The 23,289-nt window shown below is 36.0% G+C and overlaps 1 protein-coding gene and 1 long non-coding RNA gene across 2 annotated transcripts in view; one reads left to right on the top strand and one right to left on the bottom strand.

Moving 5' to 3' along the window:
* The window catches only part of LOC134804167 (uncharacterized), a 194,915-nt gene that overhangs the window by 111,439 nt on the left and 60,187 nt on the right, over nucleotides 1-23,289 (bottom strand). The gene's annotated exons all lie outside the window — the stretch shown is intronic.
* On the top strand, nucleotides 2,705-21,576 carry LOC134805139 (melatonin receptor type 1A-like). The gene is made up of 6 exons (XM_063778439.1): nucleotides 2,705-2,807; nucleotides 3,733-3,927; nucleotides 16,993-17,193; nucleotides 17,396-17,563; nucleotides 19,677-19,846; nucleotides 20,495-21,576. The coding sequence occupies exons 1-6, from the start codon at nucleotides 2,705-2,707 to the stop codon at nucleotides 21,197-21,199; spliced, it is 1,542 nt and encodes a 513-aa protein (XP_063634509.1). The 3' UTR covers nucleotides 21,200-21,576.

The raw sequence follows: 23,289 nt of genomic DNA, 5'->3' as shown, positions 1-23,289 counted from the left end.
AGAACTAATTTTTCAAAAATCTTGCTAAATGTTGGTAGCACAGATATCGGTCTAAAGTTAGTGGGGTCAGAGCTGCTACCAGATTTAAATAAAGGAATTACTTTACTATGTTTCATTAGATCAGGAAACTCGCCGCAATCAACACTGTTGTTAAATATAACTACCAAGTCAGGCGCTACAATTTCTACTAAGGATTTGACAGCATGGACAGAGACTCCCCAGAGGTCATTAGTTTTTTTGACATTAATTGATTTAAACGCCTTTATTACATCTGAGGTACAAACATGTTCAAAATGAAGGTCTCCACAACACTCTGGAGCGTTATGTTTTAATAATGTAACAGCAGATGAGGGTGATGAATTTAAATCCTTAGTTGTGGATACTGGTACCTCGGTGAAAAATTTTTCAAATTCTGTAGCTACTTCTAAATTGGAATCTATAATTTTGTTATCAATGTTTAGTTTAAGTTCTTTAATTGTATGTTTCGAGCGACCAGTCTCCACATTTATAACTTTCCAGGTTGCTTTAACAATGTCGGAACTACTTTTTATTTTCTGACTTAGATAATTTCGCTTAGCTATATGACAATCTACTTTAAACTTCTTCGAATACTCCTTCTTCATCATTTATATAACAACGGTACTTAAATATATTGCGATAATACGGTAAAAAATCTGGATGCCCGTGCAAATCGTGACGCAGATGGCGCAGCAATCGTTTTTCCTTGAGTTCTATTTGCGGGGTTTAGTATTAAATTAAAGACAAAGTTCTTGTTAGGGCTCCGTACCTCAAAAGGAAAAAACGGAGCCCTATTACTAAGACTTCACTTTGTTGTCCGTCCGTCCGTCCGTCTATCTGTCTGTCGAGACCCTTTAGCTCGGGAACGCGTAAAAGTATCGAGTTGAAATTTAAACCATATACTCAAGTCTACAGTCTCTTGAAGCTGTGAAAAAAAATCATATTTCTAAGTTAACGTAAAAGAGGATACGGCCGTTTATGTCCCAAAAAACGTACATTTCAACACTCTCAAAGGAATCAAAATTATAGGGTACTTCCCGTTGACCTAGAACTATGAAATTTGGCAAGTAATCTTCTCTTGACATTACAAGTACAGTCACCTGCCAATATAATGATACTCTTCGAAGGCCGCAAAAATATGTGACACGCTCTTATGGCTCTACAAATAAGATGTCAGATATTTTTTCGCCCTTGTTGTGTAACATACTATTGCAGGTGACTGTACAGTAAAAAAATGTGATAACTATAAATTCGTACCAAATAAAAAGTTAATCAAAAATAAGTTAATTGTATGGGACCCTCGGTGGGCGAGTCCGACTCGCACTTGTCCCGTTTTTTTGGAGTTAAGAACACGGTACTTGCGGAAATAGTGTACCTACTCCTTCAAAATTAGCTTGATTAAATTCTATGTCTATATTGTTTTTAAATGTTGTAGGTACCTCCCAAGTATTAAAAAGACTCAAAAAGCTACTAAACGCTGGATTAAATAGTAAAAATACTTAAATCATGACTTTATTATGTTTTATGTTGAATCATATAATATTCAAGAAACAAAGCTGAAAATAAATTAATCTACCTACATTTCTAGGATTTCAAAACAAAAGACACTAGGAATAATTATAATCTTTGTGCTTAGTAGGTAGTTTATGTGACTGCTACATAATGAAAGGTATTAAAATACGAGTGTGGGCTTACGAAATCAGCTAAAAGCGTTTTAATTCCTAATTATGTATGTATAGTTACATGACTGTTTTTATTTCCACACATAGGTATTATAAGCTCTGTATGATGTATTCAGAAACCGCAGGTTATGACCGCCATTATGGCATTCATCACATTGCAATTCACTTTGAATATAACTATTCAATTAAACATGATGATGATGATGAAAATTATTAAAAAGACATTTAAAAACCCCCCTACGGTATATGCCAACAATAGTTATTTGTTTTACAAGGGGGCAAAGTTGTTGTTTAACCGTTCGTGATAATATTGATACCCGAGCAAGCGAAAGATTCCAAAATTGAACCACGAGCGTAGCGAGTGGTTCGAAAAATGGAATCTTCAGCGTTGCTAGGGTTTCAAAGCACGAGAGTTAAACAAAATTTCCCCCCGAGTGAAACACAAAATTTTTCACCACACCAACCCGAAGCAAATATTTAATGTAAAATATCAAACAAAATCAAACCAAATCAAATCTCAATGAATGTTATTAAATTTTTATCATCCAAAATCATGATTTAAAAGTCAATTCTACCAGCAAACATAAGAAAACAACTCAAAATTTGCAATTGATTACTTTGCCTCACATGTGAAAAATTTGCAACATTGCTAATATTGCTATCAGTTTTTGAAGTGCAAAGTAAGCCTTTCTGAGCTGGTGTGGTAAAAATACATTTTATGTCAAAATCCCTTACATCATTTTGGAAGAGAGCTGATATTATTTAAACTGCTGGATCGATTTCTATGAAACATAGCTAAGAACTACCGCAAGAAAACTCGCTTTCACCGTTGTGAGGCAGAGCTGTTGATATGGAATCTTTTTGTTTACCAACAAAACAAGACAAAAGTGTGAGCGCCTTAACCAGTATTACTTGACACAAACACCCATAACAACCCCGCCCGCCACAGGTCTTGGTCATGGTTTATCGTGCAGGTAGGCTTTGTGAATGGCCACCCTGTTGCCATGGGCGCCGACCTTGACATTCGGTCATGCGCGGTGCATCCGCGCGCACTTGATGGCCTTGAGAGCTATGCGCTTTTCAAGGTCACCACAGTTTTCTGGCCGGGTCAGTGGGAAAATCTGTGATAATTAGCTTAAAATGATATACATATATGAATAAATTAGACCACTTAAACGTGCTTGTTGCTAGCCCTGCTTGAATAAAGAATATTTCGAAATTGAAATTGGATAAAAATGGTTTTGGAGTGAATCTGCTTGGGCGCGCATTATATAAGTTGAAAATTGAGATAATCATTTTTATAACTTTAGGCACATTTTAGAAATATTAGTATAGAGAGGACTAACAGTGGTGTATCTATCGTAAAAGTGATCAGATAACATGTATAGAAGCGCTTTATAAAATAAAGAATAGAAACCCTAACCTTTTACTTTTTATCGCACTTGATTACAAAGGCACATGAAGGGAGTAATAAAGCTTCCGACGCCCAAGGGAGTTAAGTAATTTATATTTATTAATTAAATAATAATTATGAAATAAACTAAAAATACTTACAGTTACTATTTCGCGTTTTCTGCTTTTCTGCTTTCGTAATCTGAAATAAGATAAAATATATCACTAGAAAAATCTTGGAAAATATCTAATTAGGAAAAATTTATTTTTTTATATTGTTTGATGATAATTATGTAATTTAGTTAAATATTAATAATATTTTAAGTTAATTTAAAGACACCAAAAATTCACTTTTAATTCAAAATGTCGGGATTGTTAATACAAAATTATATAAACATTTGCTCACATGCGTGACCTGCGTCAAGTCCCAGGGCGGAATGAACGACAGATATTGGCAGGACTTCTAGAAATCCCTCCCATTTTGAATGGCCACAAATTCAAAAAGTTGCATACAAATGATATAGCACCGGCGTATACGTCTATATACATTTTGAATGTAACGTAGGCTGTCGCTGTTGCACGTATTGAATTGTAGTGATGATAAAATAGGCCAGAGATAGTGTTTATTGACAACATGCAGGCCTAGACCTTGAGGATCGTGCCAAGGGCGACGTGGGCCGTTGGGCAGGATCGGGACCGCCCATCACTGCACCCGTGGGCTGGTTCCGGCGGCCGCCTGGCGGCACTCGGGCGGTCGTCGTGGCTCGAGAAACAGCTCCTCAAACTAACAACCGAGTCGTGAAAGGACTTCTCTTCTCTGTGCGGAAATTGTCAGGTAACGCTTTAGAGACTTAATTCGATTTTTCGTAATTTTCTTTTAATTTTAAAATTTAATTTGCCTATTATTAATTACGTATTTCATTATAGGGTAAAGATATTTGAAGTTTAAACTATTATTTATTAAATATTTCTCGATTTTATTGAAATACTACTTAAATAATACTTTCCGCGTGTCCTGATGCACTCGTGACTGTAATCGAAACTAACTTTTGCCTGTAGCGAATTACCTTTCAACTGCGAAATACTTTCCATAACTTTTCTCCATGATAGGCAACAAGAGGCTTACATTTTAGTAGATATAATATTGTATAGTTAATATTCTAGTTTAAAAAATGTACTAGAAATATAGTTCCCACCATACTAAATCATATGCGTTTTAGTAATCAAAAATTCATCAATTATTTTACAGAGCGCGATCAACAAAGTTCGATTAGGAAAAAAAACTTTATAAATCAAGATTTTAGTTTTTTTTTTAAATTAAGTATTTAGTACGTTTCTTAATTGTTTTTTATTTTAATTATTACAACATGCATTCCATATTTATTAGTAGGTCCAGATAATTTGTGACGTTCCGCGGGTAAAGATACCTCATGGCGGTTGGTGCTTACGCTGTTATTAACGTAGCTCCAATACTATTGCGGTGCTACGCGACGTAAGCGCCCACCACCATAAGGTACCTTTATCCGTGGAACGTCACATTTTATCCCAGGTACCTAATCCTTTACTAATCCCTGTTCACATCCAACCTGAATGATACTTCCTGTTTGCCGATGCAATATTACAATTATTTCCAAGGAAATAAATTGGGAGAAGGTCTACTTATGTATTCATAAATATTCCTTCACTCAGCCTCAGCTCTAATAGTATTTTTTTTTAAATAACTAGTGACCTAAATTTGAAATTTCCATAGCGTTTTATTGAATAGTTAAATAATAAATATAAAATATATCTGGGTATGTGACAATAGGGTAGTTGACTGCTTAGTCAAATCAGTTTATTTTTTCGAACTGTCAAAACTCAAAATGTTAAATAACTAATAGGTACATGTTAAAAATGATTGGCTACTATGAAATCTCTAATACAGAACCATGACATCACGGTCCACTTACCTACTCCTTAAATATAGTTCTTTCGGATTTATTAAATAGAAATTGTGTCTGAAAATAATTGTCGTCTAGGTTTTTCTTATACTTATATTTCTGGTGCTTTATTTCCTGCATGGTGTGAAACCCTGTCGACCTCTTTTCCATGAGTTGAAAGTGATGACCCTACCATCATTATATATATATATATGAGATAGGTCTATTTGTCAAATACAATATAGGTTTATTAAAAAATAAGTCATCTACCACAACTTATCAATCCCGAAACGGTACAGACCTATGTTATCCTTACCACTCAAAATCAGCTTTCTTTGCGAATAACGTTCTATGTATGTCAATAAAAATATTTAATCATTTACCCGTAGAAATAAGGAACTCAGAGATGCCTGAATTTAACACAAATTATATAAATTTCGCTTAGATAAATGTTAAGAATTAATGAATACTTGACATCTGTAAATAATTTTTATATAATGTATTGTAAATCTTAGGTAGAAATTGACATTTATAAATGAATAAATAATTTTATATTATGGTATTATTGTAAATCATAGGTAAGTACTTAGAAATGAAACCATATGTGTATTTTGATGATGATATTATTATTATATAACTTACCTTAGCTTCAATTTGTATATATTTAGCTATAGTACCTAGTTAGTAAGAAAAATTTGCATGTTTCTTCAAGCGAAATGTACGCATCAAAAATTACTGTCCACCTATGTTCATCACTACATTTTAGCAAATAAATATCTTTATCTTTATCTTTATCTTTAAATAATTTATTTTTCACCACACCAGCTCGAAAAGGCTTATTTTGCACTTCAAAAACGGATAAGTAATTCACATGTGAGGCAAAGTAACCAAATGCAAATTTTGAGTTGTTTTCTTATGTTTGCTGGTAGAATTGACTTTTAAATGATGATTTTGGATGATAAATATTTAATAACACTCATTTGAAATTGATTTGGTTTGATTTTGTTTGATATTTTACATTTAATATTTGCTTCGGGTTGGTGTGGTGAAAAATTTTGTGTTTCACTCGGGGGCAAATTTTGTGTAACCCTCTTGCTTTGAAACCCTCGCAACGCTCAAGATTCCATTTTCGAACCACTCGGTACGCTCGTGGTTAAATTTTAGAATCTTTCGCTTGCTCGTGTATCAATATCAGCACTAGCGGTTAAACAACAACTTTGCGTTGTAAAACAAATAACTATTAAATACAGGAAACATCCCTATTATCACAGTTTTCCACACAACTTAGTTCCAGTTAACTGCACTTGATAACATTTTCTTTGACTGGAACTCTGCTTTTCTGTCTGTACCAATACCAAGAAACTTTTATACCTACGTAATGGAAAAATTGAATCGTTTTTCTGTGAAAACTGAGCTTTCACAAACATAAAATGTTAAAATATTACAAAATAAAATAGTATTTATCAATCCAATTTAAAAAATACCAGCTCCTCTGCGACCAGGATAAATGGACGTAGGTATTTTAGTATTGCGGAAGGGTGGATTTCAAAATCCTGCGAAAACTTATGGTTCGGTCTTTATAAAAAAAACTAGTAGGTTGTGCGAGTTGCAACTTTTTTATATGTTTTTAAGAACTATTATCTTCATGTTCCTTCAATTACCATCTCCAATTTTACTTAATAGTTTTTTTTATATAAAATGTTTTATGTGTCTAAAATCATCACCGTCTACCGGAAAAATCTGAACCTTTTTGTTTGCAGTGAAAATTATAGCATACCTATCGTACGATTGCGATTTTTCTTTTACTTATATCTTTTCCATGTTGTTGTTTAACACATGAAAAAATATGCAATAATTCCTTCACCGAGAAATTACATTTAAAAATATTTAAAATTTTGTCACGAATATTCGTCAACACCGTCATGGTAATGTCAATGTGAGCTTATCTCCGTGTATGAACAACGAAATACCGCTAAAGATCCTTGCCCTATTTTTCACTTTAATAAAGAATGCCAAAAATGATTTCACTATAAAGTCACATCTTTGAATCATGAGAAATATTACGAACAAATTTGTAAAACGTAGTTTGTCACAACAGAGCATCATCACCGTTATGATTTGGTTTAAAAAAGTTACAAATGATATATTAGAAATAATTACTGAAATGAATGGCAAACTACATGAAGTTTATTGTGTAGCATAGACATTAACTACTATTATTCGTATTCTAGAAATAAAAACAAGAAACTCTCAAATCGTCGACACCATACCTAGAGATGGGTCGCGGGTATTTACCCAATTTACCCACCCAGGTAAATACCCGGTAAATACCCATCTACCCGGTATTTACCCGTATCTACCCAAATGGACGGGTAGATTCATTTCTTGTTGCACATGTCGATTTGTGTTAAAGTGGAGATATAAACCGAGTTAATGGCTGTAATTATTGTGTGTCATTTAAAATGAAATGGTTTAGTTGCAGTTGCAGTTGTAACTACGGAATTTTTAGTACAATTTTGATAAATATTAAAAAAAGGCCGTCATAAGAGTATTTTTTTTAGACTTTTGTAAATTATCGTACTTATACGTTGATAATACACATTCCAACTTCGGTCGGCGGGGGGTGTGGTTGGGGGGGAGGGGGGCAAAAGTGAACTTTTTCATATTTCTTGGAATCTGTCATTAATATCGAAAAGTGTTGTATGTACAAACTAAAGTAGACATAATTTTCTACAAAAAAAGTTATATACATTTTTGTCCTAAAACTAACTGTGTTTGACTTATAAGCTTCACAAGTTGGGATACTGCACAATTGTTTTTTATTATCATTCATAAGTATTCTTTATTTTAATCCTTCTAATGTATATTAAAAGCATTTTAAAACATTTCCGGAAGCCAGGGAATGATTTACACGATTTTTATAATTGGACTGATATATGTTAAAATCGAACTTCACCTCATAGCAACTTTTTCGTAATTAGTTTGAACATACATTTTATGTAACAGTATAATAAAATACTTAAATTAATCTTATTTATACTCACATACCATTAAACACATCAAATTTAGAAGAAAAACGAAAATACCCGCGTATTTACCCGCGGGTAGGTAAATATCGGGTATTTACCGGGTAAATACCCGCTCTCGGGTATTTACCCGGGTAGTTACCCATCTCTAACCATACCCATCATCACCGGGAAAAAATAACGACCGGTGATGATTTCATGTGTATGGTGATGACGGTTCTCAGAAACTTTTCTAGTTATTTTGCTATAATTCATTATGAAATTAAGCTGTATGTTTGAAAAACGTTCTCTATGTCTTCTAACACTATATAATGTCTACCTTATAAATGTAGAATACATGTAGAAGAAGATATAACTATTTCTTTCACACTATTAGAGGATGGTTAGTTTTTAAAAAACTTTTTGACTGAAGTAGGCAAAATTTAGGTCACTTAGAACTTAGATCATACAAATGTTTTTTTTATAATCTAATAATGTAAATCGTGCAACTTACAGTCTGTAATTGCATGTTAGTCGTGTTAAAACAAAGTATTTAAACAAGCAACATATATTAAGTTTTAAGCGACCATAGGCTACTGTACTGGCTCACTATCGTGATGGCCTTATGTTTTTTGATAATATTATATTAATTGATGTATATAATTACAGCAATTAATAATTATACCATTGGGTAGTCACCGGACCCAATACCTAACATTTTGTAACTTATGACATGCATTACAAGTAGGGGTCTTGCAACTTATAAAAAACTGATTATATATTAATGTTTAGCTATTAAACAACATATATATGGATTTAAATCATTATAGCTATTTTTAAAGTTAATTTATAAAACAACAAAAATACAAACTTATGCAATGAATCAAATTATCAAAAAAAAAGTAATATATCATAAAAAGTAAGCTCATTGGTAAGCCAGCAATTTTATAATATGATATCAATACCAAGTTATGCAGTAGATAAAAGAAGATGTGGGTTTAAACTGATAATAAGAGTACAATATTGTTAATATGATTTAACATTGAAAAAACCCAAAAAATAAATGAATACATAAATTGCCTATTTTGGAATATAAATTATTTAAAATTATACAATAAAAATACTTGTTGTATATTTATTTATATGAATAAAATGTATTTATTATAATTTTATAAAAATAATTTTTGTAGCTAGTCTTATGTTCAAAAACATGTTATTTGTAATGTTTATTAAAGTTCTAAAGCCTTACAATTAAAAAAGTTTTTGTTTTTTTATACGTTTTTAATACATATATAAATTAGTTCCCAAATCGTCATTACCATACATGCAGTGTCATTACCGTCTATAAAAGAGTCATTACCATACCATGGTTGTCATCACCATCTTGCGTTTTTATTTTCCGAAAGCGATAACTTCAAATATAAGCCAAAAATGATTGTATAAATACCATAAATATCCTCAATATACGTACAGCCCCCTATTACTTTACCCAGCTAGAATCGTGATAATTTAAACATTTACAAAAATTAATTTTTTGTATGGTGAAATTTTTTGTGATGAAATCCACCCGGAAGTGTTTTTGTGGGTAGTAAATTAGCATTTTTGTGGGTCCAAATTGAAAAAATTAGAACTTTTGTGGGTCCAAGAGGTAACGGACAAACAGACAGATAGAGTTACTTTCGCATGTATAATATTAAAAGACATGAGTTGTAATAAGACCTTATTACATGGGTCGTTCTCTCATTTCGTGCAAATCGGTGATGTTCTCTCGATTTGTAAATTTTCTTTTAAATGGTACATTTTTGGGTTTTCATGCATTGTGGATTCATTTATTGACACTTTTATGCTAAAGGCACCTTCGTAACCTTATTCCTTTTCATTTAATAAGACTGGTGGTAATGTACTACGCGCTGGTAATGAAATGGGCATGGATGGTAATTTTATCAGTGGAGGGTAATGAAACAAACTTATGAAATCGCAATAAAAAAACTTTAGTTAATGAAAATTAACACCATTAATATAATGAACAACATTAAAATCACGTGTCTTAAGCGCTGTGCAGACGATCAAGCCGACTTAACAAATACTCCGGCTTGACAATCGCGACTTATGATTTACCACCTAGCTTGTAGCGATTGTCAAGCACAATTTACGTGATTGAAGACGTATTTCGTATTGTTTATTTATTTAATGATTACACAGCACTACATCAGTCTTGTCACCAACACACTGAGAAACTACATACTTTAATTTAAAATTAACATCCAAATACACTCGACTGCCAATCCATCCACCGTAGCTCCATAAACTCGCAAAATCTCAAGCACTCATGAGTTAACAGGAGATGCACCAGGAGAAGCCTAAGGGTTATAATTCTAATGTCCGGTACAAAAAGTCTTACAAGCCTCTCTACTAGTTCAAGGCAGCCAGAGTCTCCACGAAAAGCCCAACAAGCTAAAAGTAGTAGGCTTAAGTTGTGCCTCACCTCCAAAGAAATGAAGCCCAGGGTTCCTAAAATAAATATTTTTAGGTAATACATCCTAAGGAAATTCTTTGGGACCTTTTCCAATAGTAGAATGTACGTTGACTCGTAAGGGATCCAGGCTAATGCTGACGCCTCCAACTTGCTTCTGACCAGAACATTGTAAAAAACTTTTATGGGGCAAGGGTCATGGAATTCTCTGACAATGCGAGTGACAAAGCCTAATCTACTGAAGCTACAGTACCAAGTGCTTTGATATGGTCGTGAAATGTTAGCCGCGTATCGAATATGACCGCAAGATCCTTTACTGAGACGACTCTTGAGCATGTGTAGGAAATAGGGCTTGATTAAAACTACACACTTGACACTTAGCCGCATTGACAGTCAGTTTGTTACCCCGACTCCATTGGAACAGAGATGATGAAACATCCTCCTGCAGCAACTTACAATCCTCCTCCTTCTCAACTCAATATACCAATTTAAGATCGTCGGCGTAGAGTAGACAACGAGGTTTATGGATAACCGAGGGCAGGTCATTGACCATTATTCCAAATAGGAAAGGCCCCAAGATTGAATCTTGGCTGTCACCAGAACGAGTATGGTACGGATCTGGTACGAAGTGGCCATGCTGGTCGTTGCGTGCTGCGGTTTATCACGCAGATAACTGGCAAAAATGTTAAGCAAATGTGGATTGAACCCAATAGCGTCTAGTTTGTGTAGGAATACATCGTTACCCACACGATTGAAGGCTTTTAGGAAATCATAATACAGGACGTCTATCAGGATACCCATATCCAGATGCTCTGAGATGGTGTCACTGTCAACCAAGGTCAGGTTAGTTTTCACAGACCGTTTTACTCTGAAACCATGCTGAGTGTTGCACAGGAATAATGGTTTCACTTGTTTCGACAACGTGCCATGGAGTATGGACTCAAACAGCTTTGCTAAAGCTGAAAGAAAAGAATACCTTGACTTTGGGTCGGTCTTACCCGTGAAATCTTCCAATGGTGATGATATGTACTTGTGGAGAGTAGGTACCAGATTAAGCATGGAGTGTATTGGACCATTCAAATGCTCTAAACACCCCTTTAAGATATATGCAGGTACCTAAGTAGTCTGGACCAACAGCATAGAAGCCCGAAAAACTTACTTTGGTGTTAAGTCCCCTTACATTTTGGTAAATTAGATCCAGTGAAGGTTTCAAATCAGGATTCCGAACTAAGTATTACTGGTTGGTTTTTGTCTGACTCCCATTGACGTTGGATTTACGAAATGACCACGATTATCGGGCTACATACTTGGAAATAAACAGGATTCATACATTGTCGAGGGTACTCCTATTTTGAAAGTCTTGGAGTCCCCTTTGAGCTTAAGTTCATCGACAGTGCACCATGAATAACAGTAGATATGCCCGTATGTCCTCCGATCCTCAAGCTATATTCCACAGATGGATGAAGTTGCGATGGTCCACCGCCCTGAGAGGGATTTTACACCGCTTTTTACTGCTGGTATCAGTTTTCTGAGATTTATCACGCACGGATTGGGAATTGTCGCTTTTGACGGCGGAGGCACTATTATTGCTTATCGGCCTGTGTTTATGTTTCTGTAGTTTCTGCCCTTTATTCCAAACATTTGCCCCGTTCTCTACCTTATCGTCGACAGGTATCAGATGATTCCAACTCACTTAGTCTCTTAGTAACGTGTCAAATTTCTCAGCACAGTCCTCGAGTGCGGTCTGGTATTATATATAGAGCGGCAGATTATGTTAATCTACTGCGCTCTAGTTAAATCCAAAAAATCACCAGTTGGGCTCCCCTATATATTATGACATAGTTTTAAATGCTTATACCAACATTCTATTTATAATAACTTAACCCTCTTTCCATTAAATGCACTGCCTGATATACATTATCATTACCTTCTAAATTCGTTCATTACCTTCCCTGGCAAAATTGGAAGGAAAAGAAATGAATGAAACAGATATGAATGAAGTTTTGGAAGTTTTCGTCGCCTAGGTCGGTTGATATCAGACCTTGATTTCGCAGAATAAGCCACACGAAAGGCAACCCTAAAACACATCAATTAGGTATAATTTTAATAATGTACAATTGGTACTTACTGTATAAACCACTAGATGGCGATGAAGATTTATCTGAACCACACTCCTTCCCGACACGAGAGAACGTAGGTATTTTCGTCAAAAGCAACATACGGACGACCGCTGTGGTAGCACGCGGCCAACTGACTGACGAACAATGTGTTGTATCCGCGGGAAGTGCTATATACCCTTGCTATATAGCAAAAAATAGCTAATCCATTTCTCGCGTCGGTAATGAAGAAATTGCTTGGACCATCACTTATAAGGCTGTATAGTTTTATTGTTAATTTCTTAGCGTATAATATTATAGGATATAAAACATAACTAAATTACTTGTTTACTGAACCAACAACAAGTTTTCTATTTTTAGTATCTTAAGGTTCAAATGGAGGTCAAAGTTTAACTTCACGCGTTACATGCAGAGAGGAATGAAAATAGTGGGGGTTAATTGTAAATATAAAGAAAATAACCACCTTTTTAGAATTGTTCATGGCGGGCCAATATACTTTAGGTCCTATGTTACAACCTTGCATTAACAGATATTCGAAAACACCATCACATTTTTGGTAAATTGCAAATAATACCGATTTGCACGAAATGCGAGAATGACCCACATACTTTTCCATATTTCATACAGACACAATTTACAAACGTGCTAATTTTTCCCTATTTTTCCCGAAATTTTAAATTTAGAACAAAAAAAGCCTTTGAAAAAAAATAGATATAGCTGTTAATCTAAAAAATAAAAGTAAATTTTATTTGAAACAAATACAAAATATATAAATCATAGATCTAGCCCTAAATTAGCCTGTGGCATTGTTCCCAGGACGCTGGCCGCGTTCCCCCTCTGCACAGTGAGGCTGAGTTTTTGAGCAAAAAAAGGGGCAGCTCGTAGCTTGCCAGACACCCAGACTAGTTTGGTAGAAATTTCTTTTACTAGTTTTTTGGTGTGTGACGACCAGGGACCGAGAGTTTCAATTGCAAGTGCCGCAAATACATAATTCGGTTTCAAGAATGCGTATTTGCGACACTTGGTACTTAATTTGGGCGTCGTCTGCTGCCGTCCCCGGCCTCCTGGCCGAGCCCAGGACGTGGGATGGGGCCAGCGTATCAACACATGTTACATCCCACGCCAGGGGCCGTCCCAGGAACCAGGGTACGAGCGAGCAGCCGTCGGGCCTTTTGCCATAAAAATGTAACATTAAAAAGGTATTGTACCTGCGCCTGCGCCATCAGATATATCGGAGCGGCCAAGATGTTCACAAATGTGATAAAGATAATTTATCTTCAAGTAGGTATATTACAATGCGCTTATGAACGTCAAATAAAGGTACACCGGCTCCAACCCTACACCTCTGCCTTGAGAAGATTTAAGTCCCTCCTCATTTGGAGGAGGGTATCCCAATATGGGACCGGCAACAATCTCGGCGGGACACATCTTTTCAAAACATTACATCTTATAACTAACATGCATTACGAGTAAATAACAAAAAATACAACTTAAATTACTATAGAATTCATGCAATTACATACAGTAGGTATTTTTCTTTATATAAATTTGATTTAGAAATATAATGTGTATCAAATCGTACAAATATTTGAACACGCCTTTATTGCCAAGGCGTTAGAATGCATGTTCAGATATTTTTGAGCACCTCGGCCGCTCCGATATGTCTGACGCCGACTGCACTTAATGTTTTTACTAGCTAGCCAACTGTGAGTCGCAAGTAACAATCATCCTATTAAACTCGTCTATAAAATTGACTCAAACTTCTTCCAACATCTGTACGGATATGATGGCCGCGCTATTGTCGTCTGTCGTGCCTTGCGTCACTCTTGCATTTACTTGTCAGAACGTGACGGCCGAGATGACAGACGACAAAAGCGCGACCATCCTAGGCCCGTTGGACGTCAACTATGCGTAATAAACGACTATATAAACAAAACTGGGTTCCTTATAGAACTTCCTATCAATTACAATTTTGTTAAGGAATTTATTACTCTGAAATAAGCGCGATAAAGTCGGTTATGAATATTACCTCTAACCAATACACATTCTCATTGGTCGATAAAAGTTTTATTACTTAACAAATTTTTTTTTTTAATTTTTTTTGGTCTGGATTATATGCGTTGTCATTGTCAACATAGGTATAGTGCGACATAAAATAGTAGAAATTAAATAAAATAGAACTAAAAAAAATCCATACTATTTTGTTGCCATATTTAAGCATTTTACGTCAAAAATGTGACAGTTACGTAGGAAGTGGCGCCCTCAATAATTTTCTACAATTACTTGTCGGAATATACGCGCAGTACTTACAGTTGAGTCGCTACATAGGGTGACTACTATAGTTATTGGCTACTACCAACTACTACTACTACTACATAGTAATGGCCACTCTTAACAATATGACTTCTATTGGCTTGTTTCTTTCTGATTTGTTCGGAGTGGCCAATCAATTGTGTACTATCTAGTTAGCCAATTACTATAGCAGTTACCCTATTTCGGTGTATACCTGTCGGGTTACAAGAATTCCATATTAAAATGGAATTCACACACCCGGTTCCGGTGTCGGTTCGAAATATGGAGAGGTTGCATTTTAGTTCTATGTAACAAAGTAAAATCGTCCCGAGAATATACTAACAGAATTGATGTACCTAGTTAACATAGATTGTTTGAAAGCAATTCAATTCTCAATTCAATTCGTTTAATACGGTGTAAACGTAGGTACATGTCAATAACATACAAAATTACAAACACACACACACATCTAAAACTTATTAAACCTAAACTACACACACGTCAATTAATTTAAAGAAAAAATATTACACAATATTCATACCCACAAAATGAATTCTTAAAATAATTATACCGGGTGTGGCCTGTAACATGAGCAAAAAATTAAACTGTTGGCTGTACTCCTCATACTGACCAACATTTGTTCAGCGACTTTTAAAAGTAACTTGTGGTTTGATTTTTATTAAACTTTAAAGTTTATTGTAAGACGCAATGTATTGCGAATTTTGTTATGTTTAAGGCGTGACAAGCAACGTCAATCACAACAATATGGCGTGGCGATGGCGTCCATTGAAGATAATATTTATTTTGTATGAAAAATAGGGAGTCTAAATACTTCATAATTTTTAAAAGTTGTTGAACAAAAGTCTCACCGTTTGAGGAGTACAATCTATGTTTTAATTCTTTGCTCGTGTTACAGGCCACACCGTGTATACTCAATGTCCATAAAATTCATTAACACTATAAAAGGCTTTATCGATTAAATATTTTTTGAGTTTACTACCAAACATCTCATAAGAAGTTGCCTCTTTGATTTCCGGGCTCAAGCTATTGAATATTTTACCACCACCACACCACCACCACCAGAAACTGGGCACCAGAGAATTATTGGATAACCGTGTGGGACCCTTGTCATTTTTAGGGTTCCGTACCCAAAGGGTAAAACGGGACCCTATTACTAAGACTCCGCTGTCCGTCCGTCCGTCCGTCCGTCCGTCCGTCCGTCCATCTGTCACCAGGCTGTATCCCACGAACCGTGATAGCTAGACAGTTGAAATTTTCACAGATGATGAAATGATGAAATTTGAACAGAAATACTGCTGCCGCTATAACAACAAATACTAAAAACAGAATAAAATAAAGATTTAAGTGGGGCTCCCATACAACAAACGTGATTTTTGACCGAAGTTAAGCAACGTCGGGCGGGGTCAGTACTTCGATGGGTGACCGTTTTTTTTGCCGTTTTTTGCATTATGGTACGGAACCCTTCGTGCGCGAGTCCGACTCGCACTTGCCCGGTTTTTTTAATACAATTTCTAAGTGTTGCTTACTACTAGTACCTATGTTTATCACATGTGTAATAAATAAAATGTTATTGCAAAAGGAATTGTATTTTTCTTCGCCTCTGAATTCCATCTCAACCAACCACGTCCTTACACGGAGCCCAACAATTTTTGTTACATCTTGTATTCACGGAGACATTATCTTGAAATTGACAACTGTTTATATGTATATAAATAATCATGACCATGACAATAGAATCGTAAGTGACAGGAATAATAAAATTTGAAAGTCAATGAATAATGAGTTTGCAAACCATACGTTATAAAATACCTACCATACCATCCGGATATATATAAATATAAGCTTAGAGTGTTCACTCCATACATGTCGTTTTTAATGATAATATCTGGTAGACCGACGTTTGCTATACATATATATAGTATAATATATAAGGGCCAGTTGCACCACACTGCCACCATAATGAAATTTACGAATATTTGCAATCCCTACCGGTGTGTACATAACAGTAACAGTATGACAATAACAATAAAAAAATAGACAAAATGTGGTCATTTATTTTTGTTATTGTTACAGATGAAAACCGCATGCTCTGGTTCGACAAGATGTCCGCTATAGTAGCGAACCTCAGCCGCGTGTATTCGCCGATCATGCTCAGCCATGAGTGGCCGAAGCTTGGTCGGCTGCTCTTCACCGTTCTATGCAGCGTTCTAGGTGTATCTATGAACGGCTTCTTCGTAGCTTCCTTCTTTGTTGAGCCTGGCCTGAACAAGATCGGTAAGTTCCCATTAACAGTGACCCTGAGTAGCGAGTTGAGCCGCGTGTATTCGCCGGTCATGCTCAGCCATGAGTGGACGAAGCTTGGGCGGCTGCTCTTCATACTTCTATGCAGCATGCTAGGCCTCTATGAACGGCTTCTTCGTAGCTTCCTTCTTTGTTGAGCCTGGCCTGAACAAGATCAGTAAGTTCCCATTAACAGTGACCCTGAGTAGCGAGTTGAGCCGCGTGTATTCGCCGGTCATGCTCAGCCATGAGTGGCCGAAGCTTGGTCGGCTGCTCTTCACCGTTCTATGCAGCATGCTAGGCGTGTCTATGAACGGCTTCTTCGTAGCTTCCTTCTTTGTTGAGCCTGGCCTGAACAAGATCGGTAAGTTACCATTAACAGTGATCATGAGTAGCGAGTTAAGCCGCGATAAAAGTGTTATCTACTGTCATAATTTTATCGACATATAGTTGGTCAAGCTAATCTTGTCAGTAAAAAAACCGCGAAATTCAAATTTTCTATGGGACAATAACCCCTCGCACCTATATTTTTTAAATTTGCCGCCTTTTTCTCTGACAAGTTTTGCTTTACCAACTATATTTAGCTTTCTAGTAAGAGTCTCTTGTCCTCGAATTTTGCATCGCGTCTCATTTTCCGATCCACACGACTGACATGAAAACAGTAGGCTCACCCTGAATGTCAATATGTCGGGGAAACAGACGTACGACCCGGGACGAAAATTTAACTACCTTGTTTAGGTACTACATACACTACACTATCTTTTGTTTTAATTTGGTCACTATTAACGAAATGAAAGGATGGCAAAATTTATGGAAATTCTGGGACACTTTTATTCTCCTATTCGAAAGAGTTCGAAAGAGTAGAAATAACAAAACAACCCAGACAGAGAGTGTAGTGTTCAAAAATGGTCCACTTGTTTAAAATGCTCCGACCATGATTCGTTGCGCCTAGTGTTTATAAATCATCTGGAATAAAGTCTTGCTATTCATTTAAATTAGGCATTTAAACAGGGTTGATACCTACTACATAATGTCTTGCAATAGAAGTGTTACATTCTGGTTACATTGATATACCAATGGTCCAAACATTTCAGAAAAACGTTTCTTCTGTGAATAATACAATGAAAGTTAACGTCTCGGGTACCTATATAATATCTATCTTCTATCTATCTTATATATACAGGGTGTCCCTAGCCATTGGACAAAGCCGAAATGCACATGCGCATTAGGGTATTTAGAACCAGTATACAAAGTATCATGACAATCGGTGTAGCGGTTACGAAGAAATTAACAAATTACGATTTTTTTACTTTGGACTTGGAGCAACCTGTATGTGTTAGTAGCTCCTGACACTCCTGAGGTAATAAATACCTAGTATGAAACCTTCTTCGACCGTTTTGATTATCTTTTTTTTATTTATGACATTAATAAGATTCTGACTTTTGACAAATGTCATCATTGCCGCACATTTTCAAACAAATAGTCAAAAGCACTGCCAATACATTATGTTTCTTTTTGTTGTCGATTATTGGGAAAAACTTTTGTTTGATAATTTATTTTTTTATCTTTTGTACTAATTAAAAAAATATTACCGTTAGAGCATTTCTGAGAAGTAACCCTACGTGGGATTTCAGGGTTTGTCCAATGGCTAAGGTCACCCTGTATATATATTATATATATATGTATATAAATGCAAGTGTCCTGACTGACTGACTGACTGACTGATTCATCAACGCAGAGTCGAAAGTACATAAGATAGTAAGTTGAAATTTGCACACCAGATTAAATTTATAAAGTGTACAAGAGATAAGAAGCGATTTTGAGAAATTCAACCCTTAAGGGAGTTAAAAAGGGGATGAAAGTTTGTATAAAAAAAAAAAAGTATAGGGTTCAAGGTTTATTTTAAGCTAGGAATTTGAAACTTCGTAAAAAGATATATTATTACAATACAAGAAAACTGATTTCCGAGTTTTGTAAAATTCATCCCCTAACAGGGTTAAAAATTGGTTGAAAGATTGAATCCATTACAAATGCTTTGAAACTTCTTAGAAAGGCATAATAACCGATTTAAAAAAAAATATTGCAACGTTTTTGGATATTCAACCCCTAAGGGGGTTAAAAGGGGGATGAAAGTTCGTCTTGGAGTGCAAATTTTATTTTAAGCTAGGAACTTGAAACTTTGCAAAAAGATATTAAATAAAAAAAAAAACATGAAAACGAATTTAAGCATTTTTGAAAATTCATCTCCCAAGGTGGTGAGAAAGGGGTTGAAAGTTTGTATGGAGATCAAATATTTTGAGGCTACCATGGGCATCTCAGACATGCTCACGTCCATGGTCGTTCTCCTGACATCCGTGTATGTGCTATATCGCAAGAATATTACTGCGGCCTGTCACGCCCGGCTAGTGACCGAAGCTGCAGCCCACAGCTGCAGCATTTTGTTCGTGGTAAGTTTTAACGAGGGTTTTTGTCGGCAGGATATGTGTTTATGGCGTGCTTAGGCATGTCGGACTTGGTCATATCCACGGCCGTGCTTCCGACGTCGGCGGTGGTACTGCTGTCCGGCGAATGGGACACGGATCCGGTATGCTACGCCCTCCAGGTCGTGACCGAGGCCGGGACTTACAGCTACAGTCTATTCTTCATGGTGAGTTAAGTACGAGTAGTTGTGTGGTGTTTTTCGGTAAATAATCGGTTTGTGTCGATCTCAATCACCGTAGATTGACACGCTCACTGTCCGTGCCCCGTATATGGGTCACGGCAAGCCTCTATTACAAAGCCTAGGTTAACAATTATGATTGGGGCAGACAGTGAACGTGTTAATGATCTCTGTAAACGTCACCGATGATCGTGTGCGGATCCCTACTCAGCCGGCAATTATCTTTTATCGCATGATAATTATTGCAAAGTGTGTACAAGCCTTTACAAAACATAAACTAAATAAGTATGTACCTAACTTATTTAAATGAAGTTAAGCTCTATAAGTAGTAGATCGCTAGATGTCTTAAGATACGATATTGTAGTCTAACTAGTCCTTAGAATAGTCACTGTAAGAAATACTTAATTTATTACATAATTCCAAATGCCATGAAGATCAATACATGTACGGCAGATACAATTTCACTTCGTGTTATTGATTAGTGACAACCAATAAAAGGTTAAATTGGAATAGTAGACACTATACCACTACTTTATTATGTGCATTTGAAAAAAAAGTAAAAAAATGTAACCGACCTCAGACGATTTCATTGAATATAGAATCGTTCCAAGTCGTAAATCATATCTTCTTCCACAGATGTCTGCGATAGAGTCATACTACAGACTCTGCAAAGCTACATCTGACTACGAATTCCTAATCTCCATGAGGATCGGTCTCTTCACTGTCATCCTCTTTACCATCACATTCCTCACCGCCGCCGTCGGAGTCTACATGGAACTCGACTACGACTACTGCCATCGCAGCCACTCGGGCAACTTCATCTTCAGGGTCACTACGTTTGTCATCTTCTACATTATTCCATTTGTCGTTATTTTCTTCTGTCTCGCTAACAACGCCTGCAGGATTAGAAATAAAGCTAGAAAACATAACCACTACAAACGCAGCCTACAATTTGAGACTGAAACAACGACTAACAATCTCAACATTACCGCATATTTCTTGTTTGTCGCGGCTTGGATCCCATACCTGGTCGTTGTGTACCTGTATCCCGACACTACTGACTCGAAATACTATCAAAGCGTTTGGATTGGCATCTTCCGATCTGTGGTCACGAGCTTTCTCTACGGATCCATGGACAGAAATTTCAGGCGTGCTTTCGCGCACTTGTTCAATTATTGTTGCTGCAAGAGCACCCTTTCCGGGTCCTTCGCCGGTCGGCACAGGCGAGCTTTGGAGTGCAAGGCTGTAGGTGATGTGAGGGTGCACATTATGCACCAGGCCATGAACGCCAACAGCCCTCAGCGAGGAGCGTCATCGTCCCGGGAGACGCAAGAATTATGATGCCTCTAAGGTAATTTCGTCGACGGCTTGAGAGGGTGGTCATCTTTCTACTTTGGATAGGTTTTGACAAGTGTCGAGCCCAGAGCTTGACGTAAAAAGGCTTTAAAATTTAACCATGACCACCCGCTAGATCAGGGCTTTACTATACCTGATTTTGTTGCAATTTTTTTTCGCATATAACTTTAATGGGTAATTGTAGAACAAAGTGAGAAACATTAACGCAAGCAAGGGATTTTTTATAAAAATGTACATATAAAAAAACTAAACAAAAAAAAATAGAATGGTATGCCCATTGTATTAACTTGTAAATACTTTACGAATTCAGGAATGTTAACCTTTAATGGTTTTAAGAGCTTCAAGTGTTGAATCTGTATATGTTTAATTTTACTTTTTCTGTTGTTATTTTAAACAACAAAAAAACTATTATCGTTTTAATATTTGACAAATTAAATACTTATTTTAATTAGTGGACTTTTATAATCCTCTTCGGCGGATTTGTAAACAATAAATTAAGTATCAATCTTTACGGTCATTGACTAGATCGGAAAGACTCAACTCATTTTCTGACGTATTTATGTAAATATATTTACTCGGTGCACTGCCTTATGGGAATATAGTTCAGATTCGGAAACTGCTGCCAACTTTTAGTATGTTGTTGGGCATGGCATTGGGTCTCCAAAACTTCCGGGAGACAGTGGCGCCGGCCATCTACTTCAGCGGAATGACGTCATCAAAATGACTCCCGCTTCGTTGCGAAAATTGCACATTGCACACGAACTATGCATGGCACATACACGTGTGTGGTATTAAATGAAAGCCAATGAAATATCCTATATTTAATTTATACACCGTGTACCAAATTATACAAAAGTTCAAGAGAAATTTACAAAGAAATAAAAATTATGTAAAAAAATATTCGATTATTTGGGTTTTACAGCCAAACCAAAAGTCGGACGTTAAAACAATGTACTACAATATTAAAGATGACGTCTCAAGCCTTACCCTGATACCAATAAAAACAAAATTAGACCAAAATTGTGGAAATTATGCATCAAAATGTAGGTATTCGCCAGTACAATATGCATTAAAGTTAAAAAAATCCAAATTGGTCATTTTCAGGATAATCTGCATAAGCTTCTAGTATGTTATTAGCAATGTGACCTGGATTCTAAAACTGCCGGGAGACCATCTCTATTGTCTATGAGTGAGAAATAATGACGTCATACAAATAATCACTGCCGAAATTCGCAAAATGTAAATTATAGTTAAGTATACCATGAGTCGCACATACACGTGTGTTACATGTAATGAAAGGTTATTAAATGTATTATAATTGGCCTATACATTAGACTAATGAATTGACACCTCTTTTATCAAAATCAGTTCAGTAGTTTCATGTAAACAATACATACCTACATACGTAGACAGCAGTTCCTGCCGTAGTCGAGTAAAAATATTAATATGAAATAGACTCTTGTTATCATGGCCTAACGCTACAAATACTCGTATTGTAGAAATGTAAAGTTACATGCCAGTAAGTAGGTACCTACATGCCTAATATAAAATGCCTTATCGAGGCTTATAACATAACATATATATTTAAGTCTCGATTAGCCCTATATGTATAAAAGTAAAATTTAACTACGAGCGTAGCGAGTAGTTCGAAAAGTGGAATATTGAGTGTTGCAAGAGTTTCCTGAGAAAGCTGGCAGCATTTTCCCTCTGATCCTCTGAAATAGGTACAGGTCAGCCCTCTGGTCATTCGAAGCCTCCATAAGGCATCTTGCTCCATAAGACGCCTGCTAGGTTCCTAACAGCTACGGCCTGAGGGTTTCACGTTAGAGAAATACGTCTAATTAATTTTAATCTTTTGCCCGACTACGGCAGAATTTGCTGTCTATGCGTGCATGTACTCTTTGCATGAAACTACTGAACTGTTTTTGATAAATGAGGTGTCAATTCATACGTCTTTTTAGCCCAGGTAACAAAAGCCACATTTTAACCGACTTTCAAAGGAGGAGATTAGGTACTTACAGAAACAGTTTTTTTGCTTGTTTATCAAGCATTCAATTTATAAATTAAGATTCCAG

The sequence above is a fragment of the Cydia splendana genome, chromosome Z (assembly GCF_910591565.1).
Source record: "Cydia splendana chromosome Z, ilCydSple1.2, whole genome shotgun sequence".
In the NCBI taxonomy this organism is placed as follows: domain Eukaryota; kingdom Metazoa; phylum Arthropoda; class Insecta; order Lepidoptera; family Tortricidae; genus Cydia; species Cydia splendana.
Note: the sequence above shows the minus strand (reverse complement) of the source record. Positions and strands in the feature narration are given on the sequence as shown.

Excerpts from the sequence above, each read along its gene's own strand:
- LOC134805139 (XM_063778439.1), top strand. The coding sequence starts at position 2,705 with ATGGGCGCCGACCTTGACATTCGGTCATGCGCGGTGCATCCGCGCGCA. Across the intron at positions 3,928-16,992 it reads CTCTGTGCGGAAATTGTCAG|ATGAAAACCGCATGCTCTGG; the intron begins GTAACGCTTTAG and ends TTATTGTTACAG. Across the intron at positions 17,564-19,676 it reads GCCTGGCCTGAACAAGATCG|GATATGTGTTTATGGCGTGC; the intron begins GTAAGTTACCAT and ends TTTTGTCGGCAG.